The sequence below is a fragment of the Macadamia integrifolia genome, chromosome 1 (assembly GCF_013358625.1).
Source record: "Macadamia integrifolia cultivar HAES 741 chromosome 1, SCU_Mint_v3, whole genome shotgun sequence".
NCBI classification, from domain to species: Eukaryota; Viridiplantae; Streptophyta; class Magnoliopsida; order Proteales; family Proteaceae; genus Macadamia; species Macadamia integrifolia.
In genome coordinates, this window is record NC_056557.1 from 9,444,679 (window position 1) to 9,466,644 (window position 21,966).

The 21,966-nt window shown below is 39.2% G+C and overlaps 3 protein-coding genes and 1 pseudogene across 4 annotated transcripts in view; 3 read left to right on the forward strand and 1 right to left on the reverse strand.

Annotated features, from left to right (window-relative positions):
• Positions 1 to 1,240, forward strand: part of LOC122075208 — a 4,704-nt gene extending 3,464 nt beyond the window's left edge. For both annotated transcript variants that reach the window (XM_042640160.1, XM_042640168.1), the window contains one exon: positions 297 to 1,240. In XM_042640160.1, the coding sequence (XP_042496094.1) occupies positions 297 to 562 (266 nt within the window). In that variant the 3' untranslated portion in view covers positions 563 to 1,240. The remainder of the gene's footprint in view (positions 1 to 296) is intronic.
• A 1,347-nt stretch (positions 1,241 to 2,587) lies between these two features.
• On the forward strand, positions 2,588 to 3,865 carry LOC122089781 (enoyl-CoA delta isomerase 2, peroxisomal-like). Its single transcript, XM_042659495.1, has one exon. The coding sequence runs from the start codon at positions 3,009 to 3,011 to the stop codon at positions 3,750 to 3,752; it is 744 nt and encodes a 247-aa protein (XP_042515429.1). The 5' UTR covers positions 2,588 to 3,008; the 3' UTR covers positions 3,753 to 3,865.
• Positions 3,866 to 7,004: 3,139 nt separating this feature from the next.
• On the reverse strand, positions 7,005 to 13,960 carry LOC122089855 (annotated as a pseudogene).
• Positions 13,961 to 14,448: 488 nt separating this feature from the next.
• LOC122059394 (MLP-like protein 43) lies at positions 14,449 to 15,510 on the forward strand. The gene is made up of 2 exons (XM_042622197.1): positions 14,449 to 14,635; positions 15,239 to 15,510. Exons 1-2 carry the CDS (start codon positions 14,449 to 14,451, stop codon positions 15,508 to 15,510), a joined length of 459 nt encoding a protein of 152 aa, XP_042478131.1.
• The last annotated feature ends 6,456 nt before the right edge of the window (positions 15,511 to 21,966 follow it).

Genomic DNA, 21,966 nt, shown 5'->3' on the forward strand with positions numbered 1-21,966 from the left:
GACAAGAACAAAGTAACAGAATAGATATTCAGGAAATGCAGACAGGTGACTAGCTGAATGAATCTTGTTAGTGAAAACTCATTTAATGGTCTTTCACAAGAGTCTATATCTGATCAGTGAGACCAGGGCACCAGATTAGAGGCTATAACATGAACCATGCAACTGACCAGAATCATGTATTCCATATTTTTTTTTCCTGTTATTCCTACTACCCCTAAAATGCTATTATTATCATTGTTGTTGGACTTTGTATTACTTAATGGAACTAAGGATGTTTTATTTTATGTTCTTTGCAGCTGAAGATTCTAGTTCACCGAGTTCTGATGGAAGTCCAGACATAGCAGCTAGCATACTGAAGTGGATATTAGACCACACTAAGGCAAAAGTTATGGAACTGATTGAAAAGCTTACGAAGCTTGTGAATGACGTATTTGAATGTCCGCAGAAGGAGAATAACACAGCAGCAAACACAGATCGCTTTGAAGATAGGTTAAGGAGCTCGCTTATGCTTTCCATTTTGGTTCTTCTTATTGTTGTTGTGACTCGATCCCTCAGGGATTAATCTGTTGCTTCCATAATCCCATGATCAAGACATAAATTAAGAATTAATATAATGTATTATAAGAAAAATACAAGCATAGCTGCAGCCATAGAGATGAACGCCAGTAAGCCAAACTGGAACTTCTCTTCCATACGCAACCCTAATAGCAAGAGTGATTTGCAGTGTTATTGCTAGGGTATATAGACTAGAGAGCAGAGACCAATCTCATATATAGCATTAGGCCTCTTAAACCCATTATAGGAAGGCAATTTATCATACATATGGATTTCCTTGTTGAACTCAAGGATAGAATTTAGTGTTTGTGTACTTATTGGGAGTATAATTGGACCATTTAGGGAACTCCTAACATAATCATCATTTGACAACATGAAACTTGGGAGTTAAATTGCATCGCCTACTTTATTTTGTATGATGCCTTGGTTTTCTTTGCATTTTGTATCCCCTTCACTTGGGTTTAGTCGAGTACCTGTTTGAAGGTTGGTTACTTGATCAATTCCTCTCAAAGTGCATCGGTGTTTGGTTTGCATCAATTTCCTCGCTTTTCAAGAAGTGTGGTTTTGACCCTATTGACTCCTCCGTGGGTTTGTTTTTTACCCTTATGTGGTGGGGTCTATCATGTAATGGCAAATAGGTCCTTGAACTTGAAAATATATATATATGACATTGTTTGTTACTGTATCTTACAAATTTTAATTACAGGAATGATAGTATGGGCTCTCTTCAGTATGCTCTTAGAACATGGATTTAAGTTGTTTACCAATTTAGCATTTTGGATGTGATGTGAAAATCCATAATTTCACATGCCAAATCAGTCACTGAAAAGTTTCTTGTAGTCGTTTGCTACACAAAAAATGGTCTAGACCCATCTCTGTACTACACTGCAAAGTGTAATAAAAATTGGGATCAGATCAACTGATTCAGATGGAGACCGATCCAGATTCCCAGTGATCCAGGGTGGAGAATGGCTTATCTGATCCGGATTAGCCAATCCAGCCTCGATAATGGTGATGCAAGTTACAAACTTACAACTAGAGATGTAAATCGAGACAAAAATCTGAACTTTTTCAAATTTATATATATATATATATATTAATGAATTCAGTTATGATAATTGGATATCGATGTATCTGCTTTGATGATATTCATTCTGATTATAATTTAATACTATTTAGGGTAAAAGACCACTATGGATCATGGCCTTGAAATAAAAAAATCTCATATATGTTGATATCCTCGCGTATAATCTCATTAGTGTAAAGCTACATGACTAGATAGCAATTTTTTCTCTCAATTATTTATGATGTATATTTATTTATATTCTTATTAAATATAAATAATTTATACATTATTTTTATACTATTTTTTTATCTATAGTTATGGACTATAATAATATATTATCAGATTTGAATCTGTATATTCAAATGGCTGCCACTCATTCAAAATTGGACCAAGTTGCTAATTCAAAGTTGGATGAAGTTTTCTTTCAGTCAGGGTGAATGAAGAATCTCTTCATCATATACATTTAAAACCTCTGATTGAACCAGTAGAGATATTTGTGACCATGAACAGTAAGATGTGAAAATTAATAACAAATTCAAAGCTCAAAAATAATGGCGGATGAACTCAAGATGTATCTCGTTCTTGGTTTCCAAGAGAGTTAATTGCCTGCTTTTATTTACCCAAAAAAAAAAAAAATGATCCAATATATTTTTCTTCACCCAAAAAAAAAATCAAAAACAGAAAGCAAGTTCATTGGGAGGAAAAGTTCAAGACTCAAAAAGAAAAATATCTCAATTGTGTGATCTCCCCGCCGGTCATGAATGTAAGAAGTTTCTTTATCGAAAAATAAAAATACGAAGTTTATTTTGTCCTGTGTTTGGTAATCTGTCATTCCATATAAGAATTGCATATTAAATGATTTTTTTTTTTAAATTGGTTTTAATTTCTACATTAAATAATATTTGAAACAAAAACAAAGAGTAAAGGTTAAATTAAACAAATCCTTTTATGCTGTCCGGCCGTCCGGTATTTCCAAAGCAAAAGTTAAATTATTACACGTCAACGCCAAAAAGACAGCCTTTTTTCAGATGAGATGACGGGATAGCCCATTTACGTTACGAAACTGTAAACCTAATTTGATTAGTTAATTGAAAAAAAAAAAAAAAATCAATTATTTGCGACTTTTCCACTTTCAGTTGATTCAATTCCGTTTGATCGGAATCACAAGGCAGGAAGTGGTACCCAGGGAGCAAGGAGTATAGACAAGGGATCCGCAGTGTTATGCTGTCGCTCGATCACTCCGGTCCCACTTGTAGTTTCACCACCAGAAAGCAAAGAAGGAACGGGAACACGCCATGTGCTTATCTCCCCCAAAATTCCTCCATTTTATCATACAAAGAGAGAAGCCTCAGGCACAAGCTGAGAGAGAGAGAGAGAGGAGCCAACCATGTGCACATTAAAGAAGCGTGGAAGCGTTTACCTGCTCACGTTAACCGGCACCGATGAGCACAGGCTTAACCCTACCTTCATGGATGCGATCCTCGCCGCTCTCCGCCAAGTCCGATCAGAATCTACGGGAGTTCCTGCTGCTGCTCTGGTCATAACGGCCGAAGGTAAATTCTTCAGCAACGGCTTGGACCTTCCATGGGCCAAAGCAGCCGGAGCAGTCGGCTTCAGCGATCGTATGCGCCTCATCGGTTCCAAATTCAAGGAACTCACAACCGAAATCATATCTCTGCCTTTGCCAACCATCGCAGCCATCTCAGGCCACGCATCAGCCGGCGGCTTCATATTAGCTCTTTGCCACGATTACATCCTGATGAGGAAAGACAGAGGGGTCCTCTACATGAGTGAGCTCGACATCAGCTTCCCCCTTCCGCGACATTACATGGCGCTAATAAAGTCCAAGGTGGTATTACCTGCGGCATGGCGTGATACGGTGCTACGTGCGGTGAAGTTCAGAGCAGAGGCGGCACTCGCGAGAGGTATCATAGATTCTGCACATGGTACGGTGAAGGAGACCGTAGATGCTGCACTGAGGCTGGGGGAGGAGCTGGCGGGTAGGAAGTGGGACGGACAAGTGTACGCTCAGATGAGGAAGACACTTCATTCTGAGGTTTGGGATGCGTTCGCCTCTGAAGACTCCAACGCCACCGAAAATCACATCAAGGCTATCGCTTCAAGACTATAGGAGCAACAATATTATCCTAAGCTTCAAAGCCGTCCAAGACAATCATGAACAATTATTGTAATCATGCTTGAATATCTCTAAATACTATAAGCCCAAAAGATTTTAATTGTGAATACTACCATTGTTCTGGAGGCTTAACTACAAAAGCTTCCATTCGTTTACAAACCACCAAGAGCAGACATTTCCTGAGACTACCAGCATCCACTTGAATGCTCAATTGAGTGCCCTTCAACCGCAAGCCAAACTCCATTATTAAGCAGAAATTTAATCTAAGAAGGATAAAAAGCAGGGTTGTTAAGAGACAATTAGGTAGGCTCAAATGGGAAAAGGTAAAAGGGCGATTTACATCTACCTCCCCTATCGTTTGCCGAAATTACATAATCCTTCATAGAATTTGAAAAATTACATTTAAATTTACCCAAACTAACACCATGAGAGAGGTGTTAGTTTTTGAGATGGAAATATGATTTTACCCCTTTCTTCTTCTTCTTCTTCTTCTTCACCACTCAACCCCTTCTCCCTAAACTCTCCGACATGGGTCTTCCCGTCGTTCTCATCGAACAACACGAAAACCTCTCCAGCAAGCAGGTCAAGATTGTCTTCTCGCTTGAAGATATGATGAAGTAGGATTGTTCTTGTGATATCCTACTTTTTAAAACCGGTCTACTTACACGGTTGACCCGGTTTAACCATGTAGGACCCGAACCAGAGTGGGTTAAGGCGGGTTCCTTATGGATCATGATGGCAAAGGTGACTTTGAACACAGGTTGGCCAGACAAGTCCGAGTCAGTGCCAGAGGAGACGGGTGTACCCAAGCCATGCACATGCACGTATCATAAGGCCATGTACGGGTAATACTGATATGTAGCCGTATCCTAAAGTATATACGTATAATATACCTTGTGCCGAGAGTGAAATACACGCCGAGAGTCGAATTCCATCAAAATCCCACTTGGCAAATTTTCGGCTCTCAGGTGGGCGCATCTGCCCACCTAAGTAGATGTTTTAAAAAGCATAAATAGCATTTATTATGTTTTTCATTTTCTCATTATTACACTAAAGGGTTGGTGAGAAGAGTAAAGAGGAGAGAAAAAGGAGGAAGAAAACAGAACGAAGAAGAAAGGGGAAGGAAGAGGGAGAAGAAATGGATTTAAGCAGCGCCAAGGTTTGATCTTCCCATTCCGACGCCGAAAGAGTAATCCCTAACGAGATCTAAGATTGGAGGTGAGCAAAGGCTATGTTTATTAAACTTTCACCAAACCCAAGTAAAACCCTTGATTTGGGTAGAGCTCCTTGAGGTCTTGTAAATCCCTCTTGAGATGATGAATCTAAGGTTTAATAGATGGTCTATGTGTTGATTTTGAAAGATTTGAAGAAGTGTTTACAAGATTGGAGAAGCAGTGGTGATTTCTTGAACTAAGAAGTGATTTTGGGGTTTTGAAAGAGTTCTTGAGCAAAGAAGGTAAAATGGCTTTTCAATCCTTAATTCTAACTTAGATCTAGGTTAGAATCATCTTATAAGACATTGGAAGTGTGGAAAATGTGATTGGAAAAGCCCCATTTGATTTCCCAAAGGTTGGAGAAAGTTTCAAGGAAGAGGGCAATTTTTCGCCCTCTCAGGTGGGCTAGGACCGGTGGGCCACACAGCCCGCCTGAGAAGGCAGGCCCTCGGCTAGGACCGGCGGGCCGACCGAAGGGCTGACGGCCCGCCTGAGATGATTGACAAGTCGACCGATGGGCTGACCTACCCACCTGAGAAGACCGATGGGCCGTGACAGGTGGGCTGTCCGACCCACCCGAGAGGCCCCCAACGTGATTTTTGTGTCTAAATGGACCCAAAACGGACGTGCAACCTTCTTTTATGATTCTAAACATTATTTAACCATCAAATCTTGTTAGTTTTGACCTCAAGGTGGTGAAATGCTAACCCCCTTCACTTATGATAGGTTCACAAAAATTTACGTTTCTCGTGCCGGATGTCACCTGTACTGGGTGTGAGTCTTTGTACACAACAGGTAAGTGGGGAGAGGATGTTTGACCTTATTTTAAGGCTTGTTTGACATCATTCAATTGTATCTAGACTAGCCATGTCATCATGCAAATCATGTGTAGCTTAGTCATCCTCATATGATTATGACATGTGTTGTGTTTTACTTTCTCAATGCTAAATGATTGATGTGCTTATGTGATGAATGATGGGATCAATGTGCATGATGCATTATTAGACTAGATGTCGTAGTCGGCTTAGAAACGAATGCATTGGTGGCCCGTGGAATGGGACGTGGTGGTATTATGCAATCATACTATGTCATATAGGAGCATGCGGTTTAGGGTTATCATCTTCCCGTACTACGACCGTTCCCAACAGGGGTTGAGGTGTTGGGTTATCACTTGGGGGGAAACAGTGGTCGCAGGTGTTGGGTCACTGTGGCGGTTAGACATTCGCCCGGCTGGTCATTAGGACAGTCGACAACCTCAGTGGTATATTCAAGAGGGCTAATCGTACTACTTTTAAATTGCTGGAGTTAGCACCTTTACTTTCTGTCATTTACTTTTATGTTAAGAGCCGGTAGTCGGCATGCTTTACTTTTCCAAGTACTCACGGTGGGCCTTCTCCGACAGCCCTATGGGCATATCGCAGGATGGAGTTCGCGGCTCGTACCCGGAGCATACGCACACTATGGTTGTAGTAGCACCAAACCAAAGACTTAGTAATGTTGTTTAGGTGGATGAGATTTAAAATGAATTGCATAGCATATAGTGCATATGGATGTGTTGTTGGGTGGATTGTTGTGTGGTCCTTCTTTTCACTTACTAAACTGGTGAACTCATCCCACGTGTACACCTCTTTTAGATGATTTTGTAGGTCACCAGCCTGAAGATCAAGGGTCGGGCCCCACAGTTGAGTTTCCCGATGAAGATTGGTGGGTCCCCTAGGAGTATGAGCACGGTACGGATTGCACGTGCGAGGGCTGTGCTACGAGACCTCAGTATTGACGCCGTACAGGGTTTTACTTTTTGATTCTTTTGGTGACCCCTTTTTGTATACTTGATACGTGAATTGTTATTCTTTTTGTGTAAATATCATGCCTGCAGGCCCACATATATTTATCTATATACTACAATTTGGATATCAAGTATATTGGGGGTATTTACAGGTAAATTAAGTCTTCCGCTGAACTTTTGAACGTTTATCTTAGATGTGTGTATACTGTGGTTGAGTATTGTATCAAATGATCCTAGCAGGTTTGGGTTAACCAGAGTTAACCCGGTCACCGGTCCAATTCTGTGTGAACGGGGTGTGATAGCTCTCATCTTGGATTTACATCACAATCAGAAAAGAAGAAAAAAAGGAAAAGTACATATCTTGGAGACGGTACAGATGAAGGTCTGCTTTCCATCTTCCAACCTGAAACGGCTCAAGACCGTCTAAACCATCACGATCAAGTTCCGATGAAACCACACCCTTGCTGGCACCGGTGGTGCCAGATGAGTAGAGCAACGTTGCCATGTCGTCTAGGTGGGTTTGCCAAAGGTGGGGGAGGTGGAGAGACAAAACAGGCAGAGGTGGTGGAGGTGATTGAGATGGAGGTGGTGAGGCCATCGGTGCCACAAGGGAAGGCGGAGGAGGAGAACTACTCAACGGTGGCAATGGTGATAACATCGGAGACTGCTGCAAAGCCACCACAGGTGACGGAGAGGATAGAGAAGGAGGTGGCAGCGGTGAACCCCGAGAAGAAATATCCCCAAAACAGTGGTTTTTTGTTTTCAATAGAAAAAGAAACCCAAAAGGTTGCAACTATGATGGAGCTCCAACTCTGGTTGATTGAATGTCCCATGGGGAGGAACAAAACCCCAAAATATCTCCACATTCTGCTAGTTGAATTGGGACATCGAAAATTTCTTGATTTCAAATCTCTAAATTAGGGAACTTGTGGGATCTTCAAGAACAAATGATAGAAGCTTATGTTGGCCAACCTGTACTGATCAAATATCCTTTGCAAAGGACCTAGTTGATCCTCAAAATCTCAACCTTAATGGCCTTTAATTTGGAAGATCTGATGCGCATTGGCCTGTACCCAAAAATAGGAAACTCCTAAACTATACCAAGAATTGGTTGTAACAACCTAAAAATCTCTGCTGGAACTCTTCTCTTGGTCGAATGACCCCTTTGGGTAGCTGAACAAAACCCCAAATTAGGTGCTGTAACAGATAGGGGTTATGGACATAAGAGGCTCGATGACCTGTCTTGAAAGATCTTGCTGTAGGCTGTCAGCTGGTCCTCTGAGTCAGCAACAGCAACAGCACTTTGAGTTGTTTGTGGTCTCTGCAAGTAGACATGGCGAAACTGGTTTTTGGCAGAACTAACACCTCTCTCACGGTGTTAGTTTGGGTGGGTTTAAATGTAATTTTTCAATTTTCAGGGGGGATTATGTAATTACGGCAAACGACAGGGGAGGTAGATGTAAAAAATCCAAGGTAGAAATGTGTGTCCCACCTGCACCAAAAGAAATAGCATATTGAACACATTGCCACATTAGCAGGACTCGCTTGGAACCAAATAATTCTGGCATGATAAGTTTCATCAAGAAAACTGATATGGATCAACTCATCCAGAATCTTGAGCTCATTAGTTCCTGATCAGCAGAACCCCGGTGGGCAAGCTTATAGATTTGGGAAGAGAATTCTTCAGCCTGATGAGATTTCTAAGGTCAGCATGTAGGAAATATGAATACAATGCATAGAGAATATTGACAAACTTTTTCTGGATTTTGGCTGAAAGAAAATTTCATTAGACCACAAAGCATGGGAATACCAGATAGACTATAGATCTTTAACCGCTATAATTTACAATACACAATGAGAATCCCAATCAAGTGTTCTACCAGGACTGAGTAAACAGAACCCCTGGCATACCATGTAAGCAACAGGCACTGACATCATTTTATAACACAGTAGCACCAACAGGATACAGGATAGAATTTGCATCTTATATGCAATACTAGTGAGAGATAACTAACCCCTGGCATACCATGTAAGCAACAAGCACTGATGTCATTTTATAACACAGTAGCACCAACAGCGAACAGGATAGAATTTGCATCTTATATGCAATACTAGTGAGAGATAACTAACGACATTTTACAAACAACAAATGATAACTACAGTGAAACAAACTAACCTTCTCATCAATCCACATTAGTGAACTGAGCTGATTGTTTAGAATTTTGACAACAGCCTCATCCCATCAATGGTGTCATGGCCCCCAACCTGAACAAAGACATAGTGAGCATGCTATTAAAAAATGCTTTTGAGATTAATTGGGGCAATAGTCCCATACTATACCTGGCTAGCATTTAAGTTCTGAATAATTGATTTTATTTGTTCCGTCATCTGTTCCATCTCCCTCTCAATAAATTCTGCCTTCTCATACCTGAAAATATACGCAGGCAAACACAGAATTAACAAACTTAAGAAATATCTGATGGAAGGAAAAGGTAGTTCCCATAGGAAGAAACCACTGTTACCATCAGTTTGGTAGTAGGAAAGGAAAGAAGCATGATAATATCTGATGGAAGGAAAAGGTAGCTCCCAGGAGTGTCAATATACATGTCCCTCAGTAACAGATTTTCCAAACGCATGTAGAAAATTTAGAGAATCAACACAGGAAAGAGAGGGGGTGGGCAGGAAAGATTCATCATTTCTCAAATATTCACACTTGTCTCTCATCCGAATTCCTTCTTTTTGCTCGTTGTTCCTTCTCTATTTCTCTTTCGAACTCAGCAACAAGAAAAAGAAGAATTCTTATGGCAAATCAAACCTGTACAAATAAACTTATGCCGTGAAAATATTCCACTGCCCAGCCATTCAATCAGAAGCTAAATCTCAATGTTCTGAACCATTTGAATGAGCTGTTACTGGGGTCAGCATGGAACTGACTAACCAGAACTAAGAGGGGTACCAATAGTTTTGGAGAGGATCCAATCATGAAAAAGTGCCACTGAAAACATGAGGCATCAGTTCACAGGTATAATAGAACTTGGGACTTTTCTTATGTGTTCGCCCAAAAAGAATGGAAACAGAAACAAGATGTGTCTCATGCATGCATAGCAAGGCAAATGTGAAAATCTGTTAACTTCTGGCAAAGACCCTTCTCATTGTCACTCTTGCATATTAGTGGATTCTCTAAGAAAATTACAACCAAGCAACAATAAATTAACATATTAAAATTTCTCACTATCAGATTCTGTTTTAGACCTAGAAACCGTTCTTGAGTAAAAAAAAAAAATAGTCTGGCATCATTCCTGGACCTCTCTCTCTCTCTCTCTCTCTCTCTCACACACACACACACACACACACACACACATACACACACATACCTACAAAATCCACCACACTTTCCACTTTACGCTTGATTTTACTCAAAGCAGCCTCCCTGCAAATCCTGCCAATCTCTCAGTTTCTCTCTCCTGACTCCTGTGCCATCCTTCTCACTATCCAATTTCAGTACTCCCCTTCTCTGTCAGATTCCTCTTCTCCCAAGTCACACTCCAGTTTTCTTTTTTTATTTTTTTAAATTCTCCTCTTTCTGATTGAAATTGTGAAACTGAACTCCTCTTTCTATCTCAGAAACCATTCTAGAACCTCTTTCTGAGAAAGAGCATAATTTTTTTTGAGATTCTAAAAATACATACCAGAGAGAGCCTATATGTCTTGCACACGTGCATCCACACATGCACACACATATGGACTCCCCAAAGCTGCTCCAGATTCCTGGAACATGTTCAATTTGAGACTGACACTCTCAATCCCACACCAAACCATGCTGTGCTTACTTAGGCCCATTTGGTTGGAAACAAAGTGAAGGGAGATAATATTTCAATTGGCAACTGAAAAGGAAAAAGAGAACTTCCCCATGTGTGTATAATTGGGAGTATGAAAAGGGAATAAGTATGTGATTTTATTCTAATTTCACTCAAATTCATTTCTAAGCAAACAGCCCCCACCCCTTGGGTAGCTATCATTCCATCCAAACCATCCACCTTGAACAGGTATTATCTCCTGTACCTTGCCTGTTCATCGTCAAACCAACCAGTCCACATAAGCTTGGCTGTATATCAGAACATCGCCTAATCTTTCACAGACCTGCCACCCCTGCAGTCCCCCTGTTTTCTTAGTTCAATAATATACTCACGTTTTGTCTATGCTTATATACTAAATCAGGTCAAAAGTTTTTTTCTGGAAATTCATGGAAAAAAAAATCCTGGTCTTTGCATCGGTTCCTAGGATACACATTGCATCACTGTTCACTAATGAAAGGAACTGGTGAAGAACAAACCATCAGTAACACTTTTGTGAACTCACGTGGCTTCTCTAGTAGATGCAGCATCATCTTCCAGTATCAATGCTCGCTCATCCTTGTAAATACGCTCAGCTTCTTCTTCTATACTGTGCAAAGCTTTGTCAACCTAAGATGAGAATTTAATGCCCGTTCAACACAATAATACAGTTTCATAAACAATGTAAAAGTTTAAATAAATATATGTGAGTAAATTTATTATCAATATCTTTATTTCCAAGAAAATGAAACAGATGGCATGGAAATGAACACAGCCATCAAGAAGATGCAGGAATTCAAACAGTACACAGGAGAGAAAAATTGTTTTTTTTTTTTTTTTTTTTTAAAGGAGGGGGGGGGGGAATGGAGTGGAGACAACAACAGCAGGATCATGTCACGAAAATTTATACCCTCCAATCCAATCATGCAAAAATACCCCTCATGTTCTTCTCCTCCCAATCATTTCACTAGACATATGAAATCAGAAATTAGGATACTGGAGGCTAATTGGGTGCCCTTGCCCATGCAATACAAGAAATTTCTACGGCATTTACAACCACCGCAACATCCTGGTGCTCATGTGAAACATAATTATCAAAGCAATCAGACAGATTGTTAGACCAAACTCATTGGTATGTACTTCTTCTTGATAAGTTTCAATCAACTCCAATTGTCGCTCCAAATCAGCTTACATCTCGACAACTTTTGCTACTTCAATCTGAAATACATTTTGAACCAAACATTAATCAGATTTAGAAGTTTTAAGATAAAATAAGATAGCCAAAACATAATAATATTCAAAATATACAAAAAATCCAATTGTCATCGCAAGAAGCAAGCTAACCATTCTCATGAGTATATCCTCCTACTAAATTTTCTGCAGAAAATAATAGTTTTTTAACAAGGTGGTATGCAATACGAATAATTGTCATGGAAGAACAAAGTGAAAATCCAGAGACCAAATAAACTATCTTTTGTGAAGACGGTATCAAAACCAAAACGTAAATCAACCCTAGATACACTCTCATGTCTGCATTTCTGCCCTGTCAGGTTTTGGGTTCGTGGAAATTCATGCACAGCAACTTCATATCATGAATCCAAGAACTGGCAAGTAGGGTACCAAATCCAGCACAGCTGAAGATTCATCCTAAAGTAAAGCCTCAACCTACCAGATTTGAACAGCTTACATAATTGAGAGTAGAAGATTGTATTTTCTTCCCCACTTTTAGAACCTTTATACATCTAAGGTCTTATAAATGCATCGAATACCCTTGCTCCATCCTCTAGCTAGCCAGCCAGGCAGTGACAACTGCTATGTGGGGCTTCCTTGCTCACCACTCAATGGCTATTAGACTGTTTCTTCCTATCACATAATGGTCACAATGGCATTCTCATATAGTTATAATTCTGTTTGGCTGTTTGAACCCATGGCCAACTAGGATGAACTTGCACTAAAGGCCTATCGCTACTTAACCCAGCATCCCCAAGTTGGCCAGTAAGGCCGAGATGTTACACAAACCACCCCTTAATCTCATTGAGCTTCTGTGCTGAATAAAATTGGCTGTCAACAAGCCTTGGTCAGTGGGGCGGCTCCATTTTCTCAGTAGGCACATACCTAATACTGATTTCCCTTTTTTTTGTGTAGATCAAACACAGAATGGTAGTCCACTTCACGGATTGGCTACCAATTTCTCAGTAGGCACATACTGAACTCCGATTTCCATTTTTCTGTTGTATATCAAATACATAATGGTACTCAACTTCAATGTGCTTCCCTCTTGGTCCCAAGGATCCAATTTTTATGACTTGTATAGCAGTCAGGTTAATATAACCAACCAAATAAAGCGCTTCTCATAACCAATACATGACTCAGAAGCATTCAAGAAAGTACAAAAGCCAAGATGCCGAAGCACCTCAAATGTGCCTATCATAGAATCTAAAATATTTTAGATGATAAAAGAGAAAATTATATTTAGTGCCATGAGATAAAATATCTTAGAAGTAAAACCTACGATACATCTCTTGTTGGATGAATGTATCACCTCAAGCCTTAGAAGAACGTCTCGATTTTGCAGGATCCTCCCGTCCCACTCAGCTATTGCACAAGCTTGCTTTTGAAATTTTCCAGTGCGCTCTTGCAGCTCTGAGTTCCATTCTTTTATAATCTGCAAACAAGGAAAGGTATCCCATTAGAAAATGGAGAACGGAGAGGGATGTCAAGGAGAAAGAAATATGTAAAGCACAAAACAAAATATAGATTTTTGTCATAAATATCATGATGCCAGGCAAGTGAGCTGCTCTAAAATAATGCTTATTGATCATAATGCAGATGACTCCCAGAATTTGCAGACAATAAGCATTGAATTCAATGAGAAAAATAGATACACCAATACACTCACTAAAGATGTAATGAATGGAGACATACCTCCTCAACAGTTTTCCCAGTTATCTCAGACGGTAATTTAGGTGTGGGAGATACCTTTGTACTAACAGTTGAAGATGCAGTCCTATAATCCAAGAGGCATAAATTGAAATCAAACGTCAGATCTCTCTCAGCAAGAAATAACATTAAAGGTGGGTTTCAAAAGAAAATAGAGAATAAAAACAAAAATATATTTTTTGGTTTCTCTATCCATTCAACATCACAAGACCTTTCTCCTTATGCTTTCTTTACACAAAATATCATCAGAAGTATCAATTAGATTTAAGGAAAAAATCATAATCATAAAACAAAAGGCTTAGTTAATATTACAATGCATTTTTGCATTAAATAAATTTAACGACACACTTCCTAAGGCGAAGGTCCTTTACCAACTCAGCTAGTCTCTTGGGGTTATAATATAAATAATGAATAATGACTCTGAATCCTCTCCAATCAAAACCTGTCCAATCAATTACAATCCTCTGCAATCAGAGCATGTCCAATTAAGTGCAAGAAACAAGAATTAGGCATGTCTTGGATAAGACATTTGCATCAAGGAGCTTTTTCTGCAATCCTCTGCAATCAAAACATGTCCAATTAAGAAAAAGTTTGCACCGTATGGGAAGAGGAAGAGTTTTGGCATAAACTGCCAAATCTTTTTGGAAGATTGGTACTAAATTATAGAGATCAAACAACATAGACATAAAAAGGGAAATTTTAAAAAAAAAAAGGGTATAATCTATGATACCTTCAGAGGGGAAAAGTTTGTACGTATTATAGTACATCCATGATTATTCAGTTACGTGAGTTTCTGCATCTCAAACTCTCAATTTACTATATAGTCTTCTTATTTCTCTTTTCCATCTCCCACACTTCTTCTAGAGTAGAGTTTCCTCAGCTGTTTTTCAATATTTGTTTTAACAACTTTAGGAGCAATGGGTCTTACTGGAAAGCTTGCAGTGGAAATAGAGGTCAAATCCTCTGCAAAAGAATATTTTCATGGTTGGGTAAATCATGGCTCCCTATTTTCCAAGGCTCTTCCTGATGGTCTCCATAAGTCTGAAGTACATGAAGGAGATGGAAAGAGCTTGGGCTCCATCAATTCCTACTACTATATCTTGGGTAAGATTTTCATTATTTTCTCTTAATTAAGATTTTTTTTTTTTAATTCTATATATGAGGCCTAATCCAATATGTGAGTCCACTTAGATGGGCTGACCCTAGAATGTTTAGAATGATTGTTTTAGTGTTTCAAAATGTCAAAGATGTTTGAAAAAAGATGCAAGCTTGTTCTATAGGTACTATGTAAGAAATTTTAATAATTTAAGCAAGTAGCATGATTCTAGTCTAAGTGATTACTCACTTTTCACGAAAAGGATCTTGTATATTAAGAAAAGGAGGGGGGGAATACAAGCTAGGTCAAAATAGATACTAGTACATAGAACAAAAAAGAAGAGTGAAAGGAAACCCACTTCCACCTTCGGCATTGTCATCAGTAGGGGAAGAGGATCCAAAACTCTCCGCTTAACAGCATCAATAGAAGCAAAACCTTGAACGACTCAAAGCATCAACCTGAAGAATGTGATAGTGACTACTCATATTCACTATCGGCGATGACTGATATTGTGAACTAAAACCCTAATGTGCTATCTGTGTCACCTATAAATTTTCTTCTTCTTCTTCTTCTTTTTGATGACGTTTTTTGCTTCATTTTGTTAAACACAGATGGGAGTACATTTGCCTCTGCTAAAGCCAAGATAGTAGCCATAGATGAAGAACACAAATCAATCACCCTGAATGCATATGATGGACATGTTGGAGGGCTTTATAGCAAGTACAAGGTGAATACGCAAGTCTTTACCAAGAATGGCAAGTACTTTGTGAAATGCACCATAGATTATGAAAAGCTAAGTGAAGAGGTCCCTGAGCCAATTAACTATTTGGACCTTAAAACCAGGTTCTGTAAGGGGTTGGATGCACATCTTCTTAAAGCTTAGAACCAAGGAGTTCAACCCTAATGCTTGGCATGTTAGTGATCACAGCTTGCTTATATATGATTGCTTGTTTATGGGTACCTTTTTCTTCCTAAGTTGATAAGTTTGTGTCATGGACCTCATGGTAATGTCTCTTTTCTTAGTACCTCTATATCTATGTATTCTTGTAATTGTCTCAGTTTATTAGAATAAAATATGTGATCACTAAACATTTATAATAAATTTATGGGCAAGGGTGTGTGTGCGCGTGCGGGCATGTGTGTATATACACGTGTGGAGATTATAAGGATGTTTGTTTCCACCCAAAAAAATAAGAAAACTGAGCTTCCCTCTAGTCTGCTTTTAACCAAATCGAACAGAGGAGCACAGTCAGCCATCTTGAGCTTTCCAGAGATCAACGAAACACTAATATCTTGTGGGAAGATGAGTATCAAAGAATCCTATCAAGGAAAGAAAATGAGCATGGATTTGGGGTTGCACAACACTAATAATTATGGAGGACTACAACTTATTCATATGAAGCCCAAAAAGCATAGTAAAATGTTAGAACAAACACCAAAAGAAAACGAAGAAAATAATCAAATTCGCACAAGATAACACAAAGATTTAACGAGGTTTGATGTGATGTGCTACGTCCTCGGGCAATGAAGAAGACAATTTACTATGTTGGAAGAAAAATTACATGGAGATCTCTCAACACCCAAACTCGAGTGACCAAAAATCCTAACTTGAAATTTTCCAAATCTCTTGTTTCTCTCTTACATGAACAACAAGACAACAAAATATATAAATACTCCTTCAAATCAGTTCGATCCATTGGGTCGTACTGTACCACAGTGGCTTTGCTCCCGCACCTGGCCTAAGCCCTCTACTGCCATCATAGACCTCACGAAAAAAAAAAATCCATTCAAATCGCCACCAAAATTTATCAAAATGTGTCAATCTTCAAAATGAGTCTAGAATTCAAGACAAACATAACACAAAAAATGTACAAGATATCCATAGCTACAGATACAGTTTTGGAGCCTGCCTCAACAAAAATCATCATGCCATCTGCAAGGATCAAGTGAGATTGTAAAAGGAGCTAATTGCATCGAGGCAACAATTGAATATGATGACAAGTTAAATAGATAAGGGGACATAGGATCATCACCCTCCTATTACCTCTACTACCAGTAAGGTATCCAACAAGACTCCCATTAATAAGGAAAGAAAACATGAGAGACTATGCAACTCTTGACCCATAGCATGCATAATGTGAAGAAGAAACTTCTTATCAATGCAGTCATAGGCTTTTTGAAGATCAATTTTGATCGCAAAGGGCAGGAATGTTTTTGGGAAATCCTCCTAACCATATCATGGCAAACAAAAATGTTACCAACTATAGACCGTCCTTTAATGATGGGGAATTGATTAGAAGAATCTAGGTGATCCAAAACTAGTTGGTTGCAAGGGGAATTAAAGGGAAGAGAATTATCCTCCACGGGGTGGATCTTCCTTTTACTTATTCAGACTGAAATCCAAAATGATATAATTAAGAGACCGCGTCTGCGCTTCTCTAATTAGTGTTTGATTGTTAATTATTGAAGGGGCCTAGTCTCTTCTTGTTGATAGCAATGCTGAAAGGTGGGAATTTCAAAGCTCTTTCTCTGTTTTTTAATACGTTCGAAAATGCCTAGCAGCGTTAACTATATACTCTATTTTATCTTTTTCTTTTTAATGAAATTCTATGACCATTTAGGGGAGAAAAAAAAAGGAGGGAAACAAAAATTTTCAAACCTAAAAATTAAATTTTGCAATCATTATCCCATGTGATTATTTAAACTTTTTTTTTTTTTTTTTTAAAAAGAGTCCATGTATATTAAGAATTTAACAAAAAAAAAAAAAAGGGACAAATAGTACAAGCTGGACTCACCAGAAACAATCAACAATCTCAAGACCTAACTCCTCCCACCTTATACTAAGAAAAAAAAATCTTATCATACTCTACCAAAAAATAAAAAATCTTACCATATTTAGTAATGATACAATTTACATGTAATTTTTATTTTAATATTTATAATAAAGGGTTTTGGATGCAAAGTAAAATGAAATTTAATAATCAAATATGACATGATTTGAAGTTAGTGATATAGTTTTTTTTTTTTTTTTTTTTTTTTTTTTTTTTGCTAAAGATTCAGGGAATTTATTAAAAATGGGAAAAATAAAGTACAAAGACTAGGAAATTTAATCCCCCACCTTCAACATGGCACCAGCAGGGGAAGAAAAATCCCAAAATTACATAAAGCAAAATCTTGGACGAGAGATTGCATTATAAGCAATTTCAGGACTAATGTGAGCCGGGAAAGAAGAAGGGCAACTAGAATTTCCAGTCTTGGCCACATCTCTAGCAAGGTAGTCAGCCACAACATTTGCTTCTCGAAAACAGTGTGATATTTTCCAGCTGATGGATTCCAGGAAGATAAGGCATGTGATCCAATCTTGACGGATATACCAAGGGATAGAGTGAAGCCAAACTACCAAAACAGCCGCAGTAGAATCTGATTTAATCCACAATCCAGTCGCGTTTAATTGCTTTGCAAGGAGGGTGCCTTTTGATAAAGCTTTGAGTTCAACAAAGTAATTTTTCTAGACGCCTAAGAAGCACTTGAAAGAGCCAACTACACCGCCTTTGTGATATCTTAGAATTCCCCCTGTCCTTGCTCTCCCCGGATTACCCAGAGAGCATCCGTCAACATTTAATTTAAACCAACCTCTAGGAGGGGTGCGCTAGAAAACTTCAAGCATGGATGGAGGTTTATTTGGGATAAGTCTTATCTCAAGGTGACGGCAGCAGAGAAGATCATTTATAGATACGATACTTCCCTGAAATTCTATATTCCCAGCTTTCACATCCTGCATGTTTCTTTCAACAACATGGGTGGTTGAAAGAGAAATACCATGATGGCGCCTGTCATTTCTTTCTCTCCAAATGTTATCAGCTATAACCACGAAGCCCATGGTCCAAGGATCCTTGATTGATAGGATTTTTCTTTTTCTAATCCACCATTGCTACAAATGCAATAAATCATTTGGAATAGGCCACAAGATCCCAAAACACTCCATGAATTGAGTCCAAATATCAACAGAGAAAGGGCAGATTGTGAAAATGTGGCTGAAAGATTCAGACACCGAGCCATAGAAACTACATTTTGAGACCAGGGGAATACCTTTCTGAGAGATAATGTCATCTATGGGAAGTTTCATGTGCAGGAGGGGCCAACCAAATGTAGATTGATGAGGTTGGAGATGCGAGTTCCAGACAAGGGAAAACTATGGAACCTTAGGGTTCTGTCTTCTTATTTCATTCCAGGCAGAAAGGGTGGAGAAGATCCCAGATGTAGTTCCACTCCAGAAGAATTGGTCCTCCCTATCAAAATGAGGGAGACAGATTGATTTGGTCGCAGAGAATATATCCTTGAGGGCATTGGAGCGAATCTGAGGGATATTCCAGGTGCAATTAGAAATAATGTCAAAGACTTTTGTCACTGAGTTTTTGAGAGGAGAGAGATCCGCATCATAGGCCTCAATAATGGAGAAATCACCGAGCCATTTATCATTCCAAAGGTGGATTTTTTTCCCATTGCCAACAACCCATCTTTCCTTACTAGAGCTGAGAGTCCAAACTTTTTTAATGCCTAGCCAAATAGAAGATGGCCTAACAACCTTCTTGGGAAAGCCATTTTTCAAGAAGCGAGCTTTAAGAAAATTGGAAAAAATTGAATTACCATGCTTCAGATTCCAAGCTTGCATGCAAAGCAAGGATTTGTTGACATCTCTCATTCTTCGAATGCCTAAACCACCTTCTTCAGTTGGTTTGCAAACTTGGTCCTACTTGACTGTCACAGCTTTTGTTGAGTCAATATCCCCTGTTCAGATGAAATCTTTCATCCATTTTTTCATTTGCACAATCAAAGAAGAAGGCCACCAATAAATGGAGAAATTGTGCACTGGCATACTAGAGATGACAGAGCAGACAAGCTAAACCCGGCCGGCCATAGAAGGAATTTTCCCTTTCCACCCTGAGAGTTTTTCTCTGATTTTTTTCCATAGCAGACAGCAGATACTGACTTTTGACTCTTCCCTTGAGGATTTCAGCCCCCAAGTATTTTGCAGGGAATTTACAAGAAGGGATTCCCATGGTGTCAACAATGATTTGCTTCCTGGAAGGGTGCATGGGCCCCATAAACAGTTTTCTTTTGTCCAGATTGACGATCTGCCCCGAGAATTCCTGGTATTTTCTTAGGAAGTCTTTTAAATTCCTAACATAGTTGATGGAGGCATTGATGAAGATGAAAATATCATCAGCAAATAATAAGTGAGTTGGGGTAGACGCACCTCTGGGACCTCTGAGAGCCTTGATTTTATTCTTGAAAAGAAGATGCTTTAATCCTCTACAAAGGACCTCTTCAGCTAATATGAACAAAATGGGGGATATAGGATCGCCTTGCCGCTGACCCCTTTGAACTCCGAAGTACCCAACAGGACCTCCATTCAGAAGAATGGAAATTTTGGATAAAGATAGGATCTGGAAAATCCAGTTCAGCCAAGAATCTGAGAACCCAAATTATTTCAAAACTTGAATAATAAAATTCCAAGAAATTGAGTCGAAGGCTTTCTGGATATCAATTTTTTCCCCAAGGCCGCCACCTCTTGTGGAAGAGTGCATTATGTTTGCCAATTCAGAAGCCAAGGCAATATTATTGTGAATTAGCTTCCCCTTCTAGAACGCACCCTGCTCTGCAAAAATAAGTCTTGGAAGAAGAAAGGATAATCTAGTCGCAAGGATTTTTGAAATAACTTTGTAGATAAAATTACCCATATAGAGAGGTCTAAACTTGTCTTAGAGTCATAGCGCCATTCACTTTAGGAATCAAGGCTAAGAAGTTGTTGTTCGAGCTCGGGTGCATGGAACCTGTAACGAAAAAATCGCAAACTGCAATTTCAAAATCCCTTGATATGATCTCCCAGCAGCATCTAAAGAAAAAACCTAGGAAGCCATCTGGACCAGGGGAGCTATCAGGGTCCAGGTCCCAAACAGCCCACTTATTTTCATTTGGACCTGGGATAGCATCCAGGTTCAGAAGGTCCACCTGATCAATAAGCCTGGGAATGGAATCTAGTAATTCCAAGTGATCCATCACAGGAACACTTTTGTGAAATTCTTCAAAAAACCCAATCATGTAGTTTGCAATTTCATCTCTATCCGAAATGATCTAGCCATCAGTTTTTTTAACTCTTCTAATGGTATTTTTTGCTCTTTTGATCTTGGTGTAGAGATGGAAGAATTTGGAGTTTCTGTCCCCCTCTTTAAGCCATTTGATTCTTGATTTTTCCGCCCATAATTTTTCATGATTTTTCAGGGCCACCTGATGAGCAGACTTTGCATTAGCTTCTTGCCTGAATCGATCATCATCCATTCCATGCTTCTCAATTTGGGATTGAAGCTGGTCCAAGACCTCTCTTGTTCTGACCAATTCATGCTCAAAATTTGGGAAAGTCTCCCTAGCCCAAGTCCTTATGATCGGTTTAAGCCTCTTTAGTTTCTGAGTTAAAACAAAGGTGGGGGGGCCAGATATTCCTTCATTCCATGAATCAGAGACCAATTGCAGGAAAGAGGGGTGGTCCGTCCAGAACTTGTGAAAGCGAAATGGGCAATTTTTTGGCTTCAGACAAGCCTCTAAGGTAACGAGGATTGGGTTGTGATCCAATCCTCATTACAAAAGCCCCTGTCAAGAATAGCAGCAACATTGCCTCTCCTTCTAAGTTAGTGATATAGTCACACAGGGTAATGATTGCAAAAGATCTTTTTTAATTATGAAATTTTCCCTTCCCTTTAATTCCCCTTGCAACTAAATAGAACGAAACAATTCTAATAAGAATCAATCGAAAACTGATCTCATATGCAATTTATAGTTTTTAAGCCTTACATGAAGGTGCAACTTTATGGATGTTGTTAAGTTTGTCTCGAATTCTTGACCCGTTTTGAAGAATGACACGCTCCGACATATTTTGGTGGCGACCCGAATGGGAATTTTTCTGAGATCTGATCCACAACTTGGAGTCTATGATGTACTATCGTCTTGTTCAGAAAGTCATTGTAATTTGAGGGGTTTTCGAGCTAAGGTTTCAGGGTGAGTTTACTTGCCACTGCTTGGGTGTAATCTTTTTTTTTTCGCTAAAGGGTCATGTATATTAAAAGACGAAATAGGAAAAATTAAAAACTGTACAAAGAGGATCCATAATAAGAAGATCCAAAGAAAAGCAAACAACTAGCACACAACCTAGGACCCACCTCCACCTACGGCATTGCCATCAGCAGAAAGATAAGCGCTAGGCCAAAAACATAAACTGAACACTAATAAAATCTAAAGCGCGATCTGCCCATCGCATCCTCAGCCAAGAACTCAAGTACCTCAG